The following is a 14,243-nucleotide window of genomic DNA, read 5'->3' as shown; positions in this document are numbered from 1 at the left end:
GAGACAACAACTTCAAATAAATTGCTAAGTGACATTTTAATTAATCTAAAACAATAATCAGTAACAAATTAATTTCAAATTAATTGTGTAAGTTTAATTTAAAGCATGTTAAAATGGGTTTCTTATGGGGGGAGGAACAGACTTATGACACACGGTATAGAATTAACCATGTAATGTTTTTGTCATTATTAGAGAGTTTGCTAAATGCGATTTAAAAGCAAAAACATCAACGTCTAAAGGAGTATAGAGGAAATTCAAGTTTCAAAACCATTCTGCCATGAAAGCCTCTAGAAGTCGACGTGAACGCGAAAATCTATAATGAGCAGTAAATTATGAACAAAGATGCGTCAATTTAAGAACAATTGTTTCTATATTTCCTCATTCAAAATAAAGTTAAGATACCAATTATTGGAAATACCTTTTGGTTTGGGTAAAAACACGCCACTTATTGTTGAAAATTATAGTGATATAAAATATTTTTTGTTTCTGTCAAGCTAGGTATATACCTTTGTACACGGTAAGAATTGTAAGTTATTTGTGACTTGCTACCACGAAATGAGTGTAAAGTCGCAAGTTGGCAGTTTCAAGACGCCCTGGCTACTGCGTTATTGTACTTCGCTTCTTACGCACCTTTTCAAGCTAGTAGTATGTCTGTATGTCCTTAGTGAACGAGGCACAATGGGACATTCTCGAAGGAGAGTACAGGTGTACCAGTGCACGGCAAACAAAGAACATCAACTCAGTCAGTCAGGATGTCTCGAAACTAACAACTTGCGACTTAACTCTCATTTCGTGGTAGCAGATCACATTTGAATGAATCTTTATTTCCATAATAAAAAACAACAAAATACAAAGAAATTCAACATCGAAAAAATTAAATAAAACTACAATTATGGAGGAGATGCATGGCCAGCATTGACCATCCCCTTTACAGAACTAAATTAATACAACAAACAGAGTATATTAAGCCTATCACACAAGAACAAAAACGGGGCTCCAAGAACTAGTTATAAAAAGAGATTTGTTGTGTTTTATATTTGTTTCGAAAATGTTTTATTGAGTTTGCTACTTTAAGGTTATCGTTCATAACAGTGGGCCGGTAGTCCTGATTGAATGATCAGTGAATACTTTCTTGTTTCTTGTTTGATTATACTTATTACTGTTTCTTGTGTGATAGCTATGAATATCGGATCGTTTTAGAAAGAAACTGTCAAATGAACATGGCAGTTGTTTAATAGAATATTTATACATGTATACACCTAGTTCTAGTTTGAATATATCAAAAACATTGAGCATATTGAATTTATGAAATAGTGGTCCAGAATGGCTTCGATAATGGCTATTCGAAATGGTTCTCATGGCCCATTTTTGGAGTAAATGTATTTTATCAAGATATGTTTTACATGCATTCCCCCATGTAAGTATACTATAATTAATATAAGGCAAGACAAGCGTATAATAAAGCGTGTGCAAAACACGCCCAGGTATAAAAAATTTCAACTTGTTTATCATACCTATATTCCGTGAAATTGTTTTTGAAATTCCGTTTATGTGACCGTACACCACGAATGAGCCGTAAATGTCCTCAATTGTATTCTGAGTTACGGTGTAAAATGGGCATGAAGGTCGTATTCATAGGTATTTCAATTTGGTGCTACGTGTATCTCATTTAATGAGATACACGTAGCACCAAATTGAGGTACCTATGAATACGACCTTCATGCCCATTTTACACTGTAACTCAGAATACAATTGAGGACATTTACGGCTCATTCGTGGTGTACGGTCACTTATATGGTTTTTCCATGATGTGAGATTTTCATCAATAATTACACCTAAAAATTTGGTTTCAGTTACCCTCTGCAAGTTTGTACCATCCAAAGTAATATTTCTGTTAACTTGCTTAACATCCAAATAATGTAAAGCCCTCCTTTTTCTTAGGGCTGATTTCATTATTCGTTCTTGTTCGAGCAACGTCCTGTTCCTGAATTCCATGTGAAAATCTCTACGTGCCTGTATACTTAAACGAGTCAGTGGGACAAAGACACTCTAAGTACATGTCTAATGTAAATGAATACGATGTAGCAGTCTATTATAGGATCACGTGTGAACAAACTTAATTTTAATCATTTGACTTAAAACTGGAGCCGCATTTTGAATTTAAATCATTCTTTTCATTCATATTTTTACCATTAAAAAGATAAAGATGATATTTCAGAATATGCAACAACAGACTTTTCAACATTGAGAAATAAACCTTTGAAATTGTGTAAAGTTGTTTATGGACCACACTTCTTTCATTTGGAGTAACCAGTATTTTTGAAATTAATGAAATCTACGAAGGCTGTGTTCTGGATACATCGACCTGTCTTTTGTTTAATCGTGTTAATTGTGACTATGATTTAAGGGAACGCCTAGCAACGCCTCCACAGTATTTTTCGTGAGACATAAGAGTACATCTAACATATCGAATTGCGTTCTGAACACGAGGAATGTCCTGATGATGGTAAATGAAAACAAATTTAAACAAATTAATATTTCTTTTATTTTTTGATATTTAACAGTCCTCAAAGTAAACTTTATCAATCTAATGATATGTACTTTAAGTGTATGCGGCTGGTAGTAAAAGCCGACCATCATTTGAACATTGAATTGACCTTTCGTATTGAAGATACACATTTGTGATGCGATCAAGCAAAATCAGTCGGAACTCGGCAATAAGAAATTTTCACTTTCTTACAGGATAGTAAAACACATTTACAAAGCTGGATTTTGCAGAAAACTCCATTGAAATTGAACAACCAGTTCCAAAGATATGAGCAATTAAAGAGTTTCCAAAACAATAAGAAACAAAAGGAAATATTTCCTTTATTTGGCTATATCTCAAAATCAATATTTCCGAGTTCCGACTGATTTTGCTTGATCGCATCACATTTGTTTCCACAAAATTCGTTCCGCTCAAAATTGATTAATCAGATCATTTATATAATACTCCTATTTAAATCTATTTAACCTTTAATTTTCATGGAATGTTCATTATTTTATCTTTAAGTTTCATTTTTACCTTTAATTTATCAACCATTATTTTATGATCCGTGACCCATAATTGAGTTTCTGTAGCTGACAAATATTACTGGTACGTGGTATATTTGGCCAAAGACCTTAAATACAGGGATATCCAGCCCCATCATTGTTCAATATAAATATGGATTGTGTCTGAAGTGATCTCTGTTTCGCCTGGACCTGTTCATGCTGTTGGATATGTAGCCTAGTTTTGAATAGCGCGGCCACTCGTATCCATTAGCCTCATTCTCAGTATAGAGTCGGGCCTACCCGCAATTGTTTATATGAAATTGAAAATCTATAAACAATTGAAAATAAACGCCACGCTGAAATTAAAAATATTTCCCACACGTAGAAATTAATTACATTAACACATGTTCTCACCGTGGCAAATAGTTTCACAAATATTACTCTCCTCCAACGTGACTGCCATTGCAATTGACCTTTTTGGTAAATCCCATAAGCCTTTGCGAGTACACCTGAGATGTCGTCATTTGACGTCACGCCGACTTGCAATGCGCAGTAACGATGTTCGATAAACGATGTGCGCATCGGAACAGATCGCCGTGACGGCAAATGACGACATCTCAGGTGTACTCGCAAAGGCTTATGGGATTTACCGAAAAGGTTATTGTTATACCGATCCGGTTGGTTTATTGCGTATACTCTGTAGCAGCGAAACACTTCAACGGTACTGGCACTGTTGGCTATCCCTGTATTTAGAGTCTTTGATTTGGCTGTCTCCCAATGCATTGGTGCGTGAACACACTACCAAGTATATGCTAAACGACGTCACTGACTCTATTGTGAAACCCAGAGATAAAAGGGAAGTTCAAGTATAGCGTACTTTTGACCCATGTCTGTGTACAGTTTATACATACATGTATGCAAGTCCGCAACAAGCGTTGATAAAATATAGACAAGCCTGTTATTTATTTTACTGATAAGTAACCTATTTTGATCATCATTTTAGTTTTATATGCGAGATCTTTGGGTTCTTGTTCTTTGAGCTACTTTGGCATATATACTGCACTGTTCAGGTAAGATTTAAGTCATAATTCATAATTCACTATATTATTATACACACGGAAACAATTTGCCAGAAAAATAATGTGTTTTGGGGAAATATGTTATATTTCCGTGTCAAATTTTATGGTGCATTTCTTTCAATCACGCGTACATTTCATGTCTCGAAAAACCAAAGCTTTGGCAACTTGACATTGAACTTTAGTCAACGCACATGATTAAAGGAATGCGTAATTCCCATAGTCAGGCCCGCCTGCCCATAGTAATCGACCCAATAATCAAGTACCAAAGTCTATCATTATAAGCAGGCAATGTTATAAATACAGCTGCCTACCCTGTAAATTTATGCAAAAAGATTAATGGTAAAATCTAAATCCTATATCCTATACCTCTGAAGCAATTGACGAGTTATAAATTAATATTTGGCCTACCAGGTATATGAAATAGGGATGGTGTAATAATTATGTGTACCCCGGGGTGATGATTACTAGTATAGGGGAGCAAGCGATTTTTGGCAGGTCGCAATTAGGTAGAGAAGCAAGCGATTTTGGCACGCATATGTTTTGGCTCCGTTCCTATATTACGCCCTAAAATGAATCTGCTAAGGCGGATCGGATATCAGGAGCCATATGTTTCTAGTTTTAGTTATTGAACTAAATAGGATATTAGTCAAGGAGGCCATAAATTGACTTTATCTTTCCACAGGTCATGATTTTGAGTTAAGATCTAAAATATACGGTTAGTTCATTATGATACTCCTGGGCATACTCCGACTCGTCTTAAAAGCCACATTCTTGGAGAGCACATGTAGATCACAGTTCTGATGTATATCCTGATTCAAACACTGTTGACTTGAACTTATTATATCCTTCGCGTACAAATCCTTGCACAGATGATAATTTCCAAAACGGTGCTGCTTTCACCATTCACTCAATTGTTACACTATAATAACCTTTACAACTTACCCAACAGTTGTTCCAAGAAATCAAGATGGATGTTGAGCCAGGTCACTGCTGGCGATGCGAGCGTATTTTACGTAATTCTGGCGTACCATGTACCGGATGTGATATGGCTAAATACTGTAAGGAACGATGCAGAAGAGAGGACATGTTTCGGCATAAACCGGAGTGTGAAGACTTCGCTGTCAAGAGATGCAGTAACCCTAAGTGTCATATAACGGGCAAGAAATTGAAGGAGGTACATGCACTATGGACCACAACGGCCTCATCCCAATGGCATAGTTCAATAACCTCAATGAAACATTCATAGTACAAAATTTGACCTCAAGTTGCAAAGTATGAGCTTTTGTACCCAAATTTTCTAAGGTCATTCAATGAATGTACAAATGTATTGGAGTTAAAGAACTCAGTGCCCTGATAGATGACCATGTTGTGGGTCCTAGTGATGTTGTATATTATATTATCTGGTACGCCACCCCTGTCATACACCCTCTGATTATTTTAAGACCGATGTAGACTCACTGAAACAAAAAGTGCAGCTCATGGACACCTTGATAACCCTAACCATGTAAAAAATATATACATTTAGTCTAAATATCACTTTCCAAATTTTGTTTCTTTTAGAAAATATCTATTCTACAATCATGACAATGGGCCTTTTCAAGTATTCCGTTTATATCAGCCTCATTGAACTTATTGTTCTGCTTGAACATCTCATTATTGTAATTTATATTGATTTTAGTTTCTGGGCGCACTGCGTCACATCTAAACAATCCAATAAAAAATTCCTCCAAATATCAAAAACCATAACAACTATTGTTGTTTTTCACACTTTCTACGACCCATCTATTGAACTTGTCAATCAAATTTGAGTCTTAACAGTATAGAAAACAAAAACCACAAGCTATAGTTCTGCAGAGCCGAAAACTTGAAATGGCCCAATGTTGCGACTTAACTTGGGAAAATAAAGGTGTTTTATTGGGGGTGGCTTCTTAAATCATTTGTCACACTTAACAGAATCTCAAGATACATGTTTACACAGTCACTTTCCCATAGGAAGTCCTTGAAATGTTAAAAATTTTCGCGACTCTCGGGTGATGATAATCTGTAATCATGGTATAAATTTTTCTTTTTACATTTTCAGTGTGCGAGTTGCAGTGATGCCTGGTATTGTGGATCAGCCTGTCAACGTGCACACTGGCCGAAACACAAACCCACATGCCAAGAGCACACCGAATCGATCAAAGTCTGCATGGCCAAACTTAGAGGGAAATTCTCGCACTACGTTCAAGTGGCAAGACCAGCGTTCGTCCCTTGCTACTTTGGCAATTCAATATCCAATGATCTTCTGAAGCTTAAAGGTAACGAGTGGAAGAAAACGACCAATCCAGATGATCCTTGTCTGATGAAAGACTACTCCGTTCTCTCCGTTGGATGCGAAAATCTGCGTAATGTGATCGAGACTACCGCGTGTCTTCCTGAAGAATTCAAAGGCAATGTAAACTTCACATTGAATGATGTTGATCCTTTCGTGCAAGCGCGGAATGTGCTCTTCCTCTATATGATGTTTTATTACAATTCACAGGAGAAGATTGAGTGTACAGTATCGACAATCTGCTACTCTCTACATCTGGAAGAAGCCCAATACAACCTACTCGTAAGTTGTCTTAGAGCCCTGACCAAAATCAGCGGCACAGCACTTGCAAAGATCACCGATGGCGTCATGTCAGTCTCTGATACAGACATGGCGCTTATGAAAGAAGTCTGGCAAGGATGGTTGAATTTGGAATGTCGAAGAGACAAGCCCAATTCTACCAATCTTCACGAACAACGCGCCAAGGCATTCGCGGACGACCCCATTGCACCTATGGGTGTTGACTTGTACCGTAGACAGATTCCTCAGATGTACGTGCCTTCGGTGGATGAATGGCTTGAACATGGCGTCTTCATGCCAGGCGGAATGGCCAACGGAAAGTACGATCTATGCTACGACAACCCCACATTAACTGGCTTCAGTCTAAATCGAGTTGATGAGTATCGCGATTCTCCCAAAGAATACGAGCCGTTTGTATACTGCGTACCCGTCGATATGTATCCATTCGGTACATGGGATTATCTGAAGGCGAAGAAATTCAGCGAGAGTAGTTCTTTGATTGATACTTACTTCATGTTCATTAGCAGTCGCTACACACAGATGATATCAGCCATGCTGTCTAAAAGCATCACAATCCACTTTCACATCGGTGATTGCCTCAAGATGCAAGATGACTTACCGCCAGATACCACATTCGACCGCATTTTTACTTCCAATCTAGTAGATGATATTGGGACATTGACTATTGCAAAGGCTATGCGACCTCTGTTGAACCCTAACAACAAATGCGCAGTTCTGATCACGCAATACTGGAATTGGTACAACTGGTTTCCTAATGCAATCGTTGATAACATTCCGCACGTAATGGATGGTACTTACGAAAGATGCCTAAAAGCTGCTGCTAAAGATACCGAGCAACACGTCCCTATTTCGCGGTTCTGGATCCAAGAGTACTACAACAACACGATCTACTTCGTTCACTACCTACGAGCGGATTATATGTGTTGTATTCAAGATGATCCTCTCGATTTGCCGTTGGTGAAGTTCCAGGATGTTAGACACCAAGAAGGGCTTCGCATGCGCGATTTTAGACGCGAGTTGAATAAAGTCGTACCGTTTCGTTTTCGGCGAAACATTCGTCCGGTTACTCTTCTTCGCGGAATGTCCAGAAATTTGGAGTGGCATTGGGATTAAATATTAGTTGTTAAAGTCACAGCATTATTATAACAAGCTAAACAAACAGGAATACCAATCATATTGCTCATTTAAAGGCCCATTCAGTAATCCCACTTCATAATTCACAACCAAACACACTATTTCACGATTTATACCATACCTATTAAAAGGATCATCAATAAGAACAATGTGCTATCATGTCTATGCAGACGATATTCAAATATATAATACTTTCATACATTCGGATTTAGCATCTACATGTATTTAGTTGACTCTTTGTGCACTTCAAAATTGCATTGATGAAATCCATCTCTGGATAACTGAAAATATGCTGAAGCTGAACAGTGATGACTGAATTTTGTATGCTATCTCGCCTCATTTTAAACGTTCTTTACCGGACATTCAGTTGCAAGTTAGAAATGACATATCAAACCATCAGGAACTGTGCGAAATCTAGGCATCATCTTTGATGATGTAATGTCTATGGCTCCGCAAAAACATCTCTTTCCAGTTCTGTTTCATACCACTTGCGTAACATGACTCGCATTAGATGTTTCTTGGATTTTAACACCTGCAGTGGTATGTAAGATCACTATTTAAATTCTATCCAGACTGGATTACGGAAATGCTCTTCTGCTGGGAGCAAACACAACTCATGTTGACAGACTTCAGCGCTTTCAAAATTGGGGTGGAAAACTCAATTTTTCTGCATCAAAACGCGACTCAAAGTGCTTCTGTATGTGTTTAAAATGGACATGCTCCAGGTTATCTAGCTTCTTGTTTCACACCTTATCATCAATCACGTACCGGACTTCGCTCTGCTTCAGATACAACCCGGCTTACTGTACATAAATTAAATGCCCAATCTCTCCACTCTGCCGCAAATAAAGCTTTTTCGCTGGCTGCTCCAGGGATGTAGAACAATTTACCCATCACCATTCGTACTGCATTACCAGTCTTCAAGAAATTACTGAAGTCATATCTGTTCCCAAAAAAGTTAACTGTTGTTATTGCTCACTTTGTTTGTTATATGGTGTTTTTGCTTTGAATTTATTTATGCGCTGTGCTCTAGATGTAACGGCACTTCATCAAAGAATTGTTTATGTGTATGTATGTATATAATAATATGTCTTGTACAAGTTACCAAATTTGAATCTTTAATGAAAAGTAGACTAATTGGACAATGTTCTAGCATATATAAACATGAACATGAATTTATACAGCAATGTATACTTATCCGGTGGGCTTCTTCTTGTTGTTGATTCCCTTGATAAACATGAAGGTGTATAATCAATGAATTTAGGGAAGTTCTTTGTCATTCTATTCAGCAATAAAGTGCACATAATGGTGTATAAAAAATTTGCTTTAAAATATATATTATGAAAAAATGAGAAAACCTAAACTTTGATGCGTTCTAGAAAGATGTTTGGCGTTTGAAAAACCCAAATGACAAACGTTTTACATGGCAAAGACTTAATCCTGTGTGTAAATCAACCCTAGACTATTGGTTGAACAATTAAAATTGTCAGATAATCACAGCGACAGGCACTGATCATCTGGCAGTAAAGTTGTTTAAATTGTATACAAATAGTCAACATTAAGCAATATGATTGAAAATGCTATCACGAGGAAGTACTTTCAAAACGAAGATTATGGGATCTGTGCCAAAATTAAATCAGAAGCTTTGCGATTCGATATTGCTCTCTAAAAACAAAATGAATGATGTACGAAAAGAACTTTGTAATAGTGATGCAAAAGATTTACATGAGAAATATGTGAAAACAAAGTTAGATTTAGAAATAGATTGGCAGTAAAAAACGGAAGGGGGAAAGGTGAGGTGAAAAAAATTGGATTCAGGAAGATACAAATAATTTGGAAAAAAGAAATGTTGTGAATAAAACAATAACATCTCTGTGTGAATGTGATGGTAGCATTATTACCGACCAGGAGGAGTAACTAAATGAATAGGTTTCATACTATTGTTTCAAAAGAAAAGGAAAAAGCGCAGTGATTTATAGTGCACTACGTACAGGCACAACGTCTAGACGTTGATACACAAGCCTCAGCACACTTATCAGGTTGTCACTGACCACTTAGAATAAAAACACAGGAACTTGCCGCTAAGAAGCGCACACCCTAAACATTCTACAATTGACCTTCGCAGCCAGGATCAACTCCCCGAGTTTTGTACGGGTTACAACGAGACGATTAGCAGTGAGTTCCTTATCCATGTTGGCCAGGGTAATTTTAAGCTAACTCAATTTTACACGAGAATACCAATATCGATTATAAGACTGCTGCAAAGGCGTTAGCAAAAAGACTGCAAAATGTTTTATCATCAAAGGAAGATACATTGGTGAAAAACAGAAAATACAAAAAATCTAAATATTCCTGAAATGCTACTTTTTCTTGAATTCAGTAAGGCTTTTGATAGCATAGATAGAATCTATCTTTTCCCTACTTTAGGAGCACTTAACTAATAGTTCAGATTTTATGAAATGGGTTTTTATCACGAAATCATGAAATTTAAAATATATGTAAAATATATAGCGTCCTCAATTTACACACAAGCGTACAGTTTATAGAATAAAAATTACTACAAAAAGCAGAAAATGAATAATTTGATATAGAACCGAAAATCAATTTTATAGCTTTAAAATATATGTGTATGTGATAGCTGTTGGTATTGTACAGGTCTAGAATTGAACATTATATGTTTTTTTTATTAAAAAATATAATAAATGATCACATCAAACAACCGTGTACCAGATTGACTGTCAATTGTACTACAGACAGCTTCTTAAACAATTGATGGAGTTGTTCCATGTGTTGTTCCCAAGTTTGACTGTAAACAAGCAAATCATCCACAAACGCTTCACAACCATCTATGTCTGCCATAATTTGGTTCACCATTCTTTGGAGAGTTGCAGGCGCGTTTTTCAAATCGAATGGCATAACTTTGTACTGGTAAAGAGCAAATGGTGTACAAAATGCACAAATGTTTTGGCACGGTCTGTATGTGGAACCTACCAGGACCTTTTCAAAAGATTTTGCATTCCCAATTTATTTTTCCATGCAATCATCCATTCTTGGAATAGGATACGAGTCTTTGAAAGAACATTTGCACATCATATGTCTGCGTCTAACCTGTATGAACCATCAGCAGTCAGGCTTGGGAACAAGGATACATGGCGAACTTCATTCACTACTATTTGGTTCAAAGATAGGATTGTCTAGCATATAATCTCTCATTTTTGTGCCATGTTTCATTTTCAATGGATTGACTCTGAATGCATTGCTTGATTGGATTTGTATCATCAAGATCTATAGACGAATCCAAATACACGCATTCCTACACCTGACTAGCAGCCTTTAGTTGGGTCCCCGTCGGCTACAATGCATCCAAAATGTGAAATGATTCGTCCTTGGCGGAAATTTTAAATTACATTCCATCACCCGTTTTACACCTTCCGCGAAAACACATGTAGACAAAAGAATGATTTAAAGTTGTGCAAAGAAAAGCCGCCTTATACCTAGAGAAGGTCGAGGAGGGTTAATAGAATAATACAATAGAGATAATTCCGCAGGTAATCCCGTCGCATCTATTCATAGATGTACAAATGGATGAACAAAAGGACTATGTATGAATAGATGCGATAGGATTACCTCTATTGTATATATTATTTTATATCACTCATACATAAATTCTAAACAGTTCATTGGTTGATTACCATTTATCATTTTTACCATCACCCACTCCGTGTGATAGTCTTTACCATCATAGTGCTCTGCCGTAGTGCGCCTGCGCCAAGCCGTGCGCTGACTCTTAGACTCGCCGATTTAGTGATGGGGTGGATCCCAAAATGTGAAGTATATCACGGCAAAACATGGTGTTATGTTAATGAAAAAATGTATTTCCTACCTTAAATAGTATTTTAGTAATAGAATATATGTATGAGTGATATAAAACAAATATTAACTGTTTTAAATTCGTGTAATGGTCGAAATATAATCACTCGGTGAAAGATGTATTGTTCCAATGGAACAATCCATCTTTCACCTCGTGATTATATTTCGACCATCACACTCATAGACAGTTAATATTTGTATACTATTAACCCTCCTCGTCTTTGCATCTTCTCTAGGTGTTAGGCGGCTTTTATTTGCACAATCGGGCGTTCAAAACACTAGGTTGGTGCTAGCGGGAAACCAAAGATGGCCGACCAAATCCTGACCATGACTTGGCTCGTTGGATTCGTCTATATCATGAAATGCAGCATTTGTTCTACTTGGTGTATTAGGAAATATATTGTCAAATTTGTGAATCAAATTTGCAATTTGACTTTGTTAGTCTTGAGAAAAATTATGTTATTCTAAAAAACGTACATCTTACTGGACATAATTTTTGCCCCTGTGATAAATAATAAAGGTGATCAATTTCAACCTTGTCTTAACCCTTGTCTTAAAGAAATGTGACATACGACCATTTGGTAAGAAGTAATTCATTGGTAGATTACCAGTGCAGTCACCTAAAAAAACTACTAACCGTCTATTTTGAACGGGATGTCAGCCTTTTCGTCAGCCTCGTACGTCACGTCTCGCGTGTCCTATACCGCCTGTCCCTGGCCTACCCCCTTTTCCTCTCTGTTCTGGCGCCCTCACCTTTTGCCACTGTTGTGTTTTTTCCAACACACAAAACACACACCCCGTCATCGCGTCAAACTTTATATACCATGATGTTATTTTCTGAGTAAGTTTATTTATCATGTTTTACGATGTTTTATTATGTTAAATCGAGAGTTGAATATCATAATTACTAGTACATTCTTATATCTCTGTAACTACCTCGGTATGTTGTTGTATGGGATCGCTTTTAGAGAACAGGGCTATCAACTCTTACGCATTCGTATATTCCATCTCACACCAATAAATCTCACGCAAAGTGCGTCCAAAGTAGTAAAATCTTACGCATCGTAAAAATAAGTAGTTGTCCCTACTCGTAAAATTCGTCATGCCTGGAACCTGTGTGCGTATCGCCTACAAGTTGAATTCAGTATTTAATTTGGAGGAAGAAAATGTTCAATGTACTTAAAATACTAACTGCGTTCTGCATTATTTATTTAGGCCTATGCCTATTTATTATTTATTTATTTGGTAGATTACTAAGTAATTAATAATATTCCATTATTCATCGGTTTATTATTGATTGCTGATAACTTGAAAAAACTTGATTGATTGATCGATTGATAACCATTTCACACACACATATTCCTAGTTTATAGGCCCCTATGGAACGTCTATTAACAATCGTACATTAGATAAATAGGGCAGATATTGATTAATTCTATTTAGCAATATCACGGATTACTATCAAACTTCTCGCGACTTGGTAATGCACTGAGGTTTACAACAGAGAGGTCCCGGGTTCGATTCTCAGCTCTGCCTGGTTTTTTTTTCAAGGTTGAAAAATGCGATTTCTGAACTGCAAACTTATTTGGCGCGCTATCTGTGCTGGTCCTTTTCTGATGGCTGTGTCTCTTACAGGCACACTACCTCTGGAATCCAATTCAGGTTCCCTCCCATTACACATCCCTTAAATTTTCTTGTTTTAGAGCTAAATATTGTACAGTCCACTGGCTAGCTGTAAGAACCTATTTTTAATTTCATCTAATAAACGAAAGATCCCATTTTGGTCATACTAGTCTCAAATACATAATTATAATACCTCTTTTATTACCAACTCTTTGTTATCAAATGTCATATCACTAGCTGCTAATTTATATTGTTCAAAATAAATCTCCTCCATTGTTGCAATTGGTGTTGGTCTTGAAAACCTTTTGTTGACAACCATACCCTGATTAAGTTTTGGTAAAACTCAATTGAATATTTTTGATAATATTATTATATAAACGAATATTTTTCAATGTGCTAATTTCTGGCAAAACCAACTTTCGTACATGGTGTCCCTGAAAGAACTGTATCGTTGGAAACTGATTTTTTTGGCATTTTAACGCATAAACCAAACATAACTAAATAACTGATGTGGTTGAGGAATATATCAGCTTTGACAATCTCTCCGTTTTTGAAATAAAAGAACTTTACGAAACTACCTCATTTTCAGCCCGTTCCAAGGAGTTAAATATCTGTCAATGATGATAGACGACTCATGCGCTGATGATGCGCAGTGATTAGCGCTCCGAATACAGATCATCGATTGATATTTGAATCCATGGAAAGATTTTAAAATGAGGGAGTTTCGTACAATTCCCATATTTCACGAACAGTGTGGTCACTTGTCAAAATTCAAGAAGTATGTGATAGCCGATTTATTCCTCAACCACACCAGTTATATAGTTTAGTTGGGGGTGCTAAAATACCCAAACAATTTAAGTTTCCGACGAGACAGTTCTTTCAGGGACACCCTG

General features: G+C 36.7%; 1 protein-coding gene across 2 annotated transcripts; it reads left to right on the top strand.

Annotated features, from left to right (window-relative positions):
• The first annotated feature begins 3,894 nt into the window (after positions 1-3,894).
• Positions 3,895-10,862, top strand: LOC140159320 (uncharacterized). 2 transcript variants are annotated; one of them, XM_072182758.1, is made up of 3 exons: positions 3,895-4,103; positions 5,062-5,286; positions 6,193-10,862. In XM_072182758.1, the coding sequence occupies exons 2-3, from the start codon at positions 5,080-5,082 to the stop codon at positions 7,834-7,836; spliced, it is 1,851 nt and encodes a 616-aa protein (XP_072038859.1). In that variant the 5' UTR covers positions 3,895-4,103; positions 5,062-5,079; the 3' UTR covers positions 7,837-10,862. The 2 variants fall into 2 exon arrangements, with proteins under 2 accessions (XP_072038859.1, XP_072038860.1); XM_072182759.1 differs by lacking the exon at positions 5,062-5,286.
• The last annotated feature ends 3,381 nt before the right edge of the window (positions 10,863-14,243 follow it).

Source organism: Amphiura filiformis, chromosome 8 (genome assembly GCF_039555335.1).
Source record: "Amphiura filiformis chromosome 8, Afil_fr2py, whole genome shotgun sequence".
Taxonomy (NCBI): Eukaryota; Metazoa; Echinodermata; class Ophiuroidea; order Amphilepidida; family Amphiuridae; genus Amphiura; species Amphiura filiformis.
The sequence above is the reverse complement of the archived record's forward strand: the minus strand, read 5'-3'. Positions and strand labels throughout refer to the sequence as shown.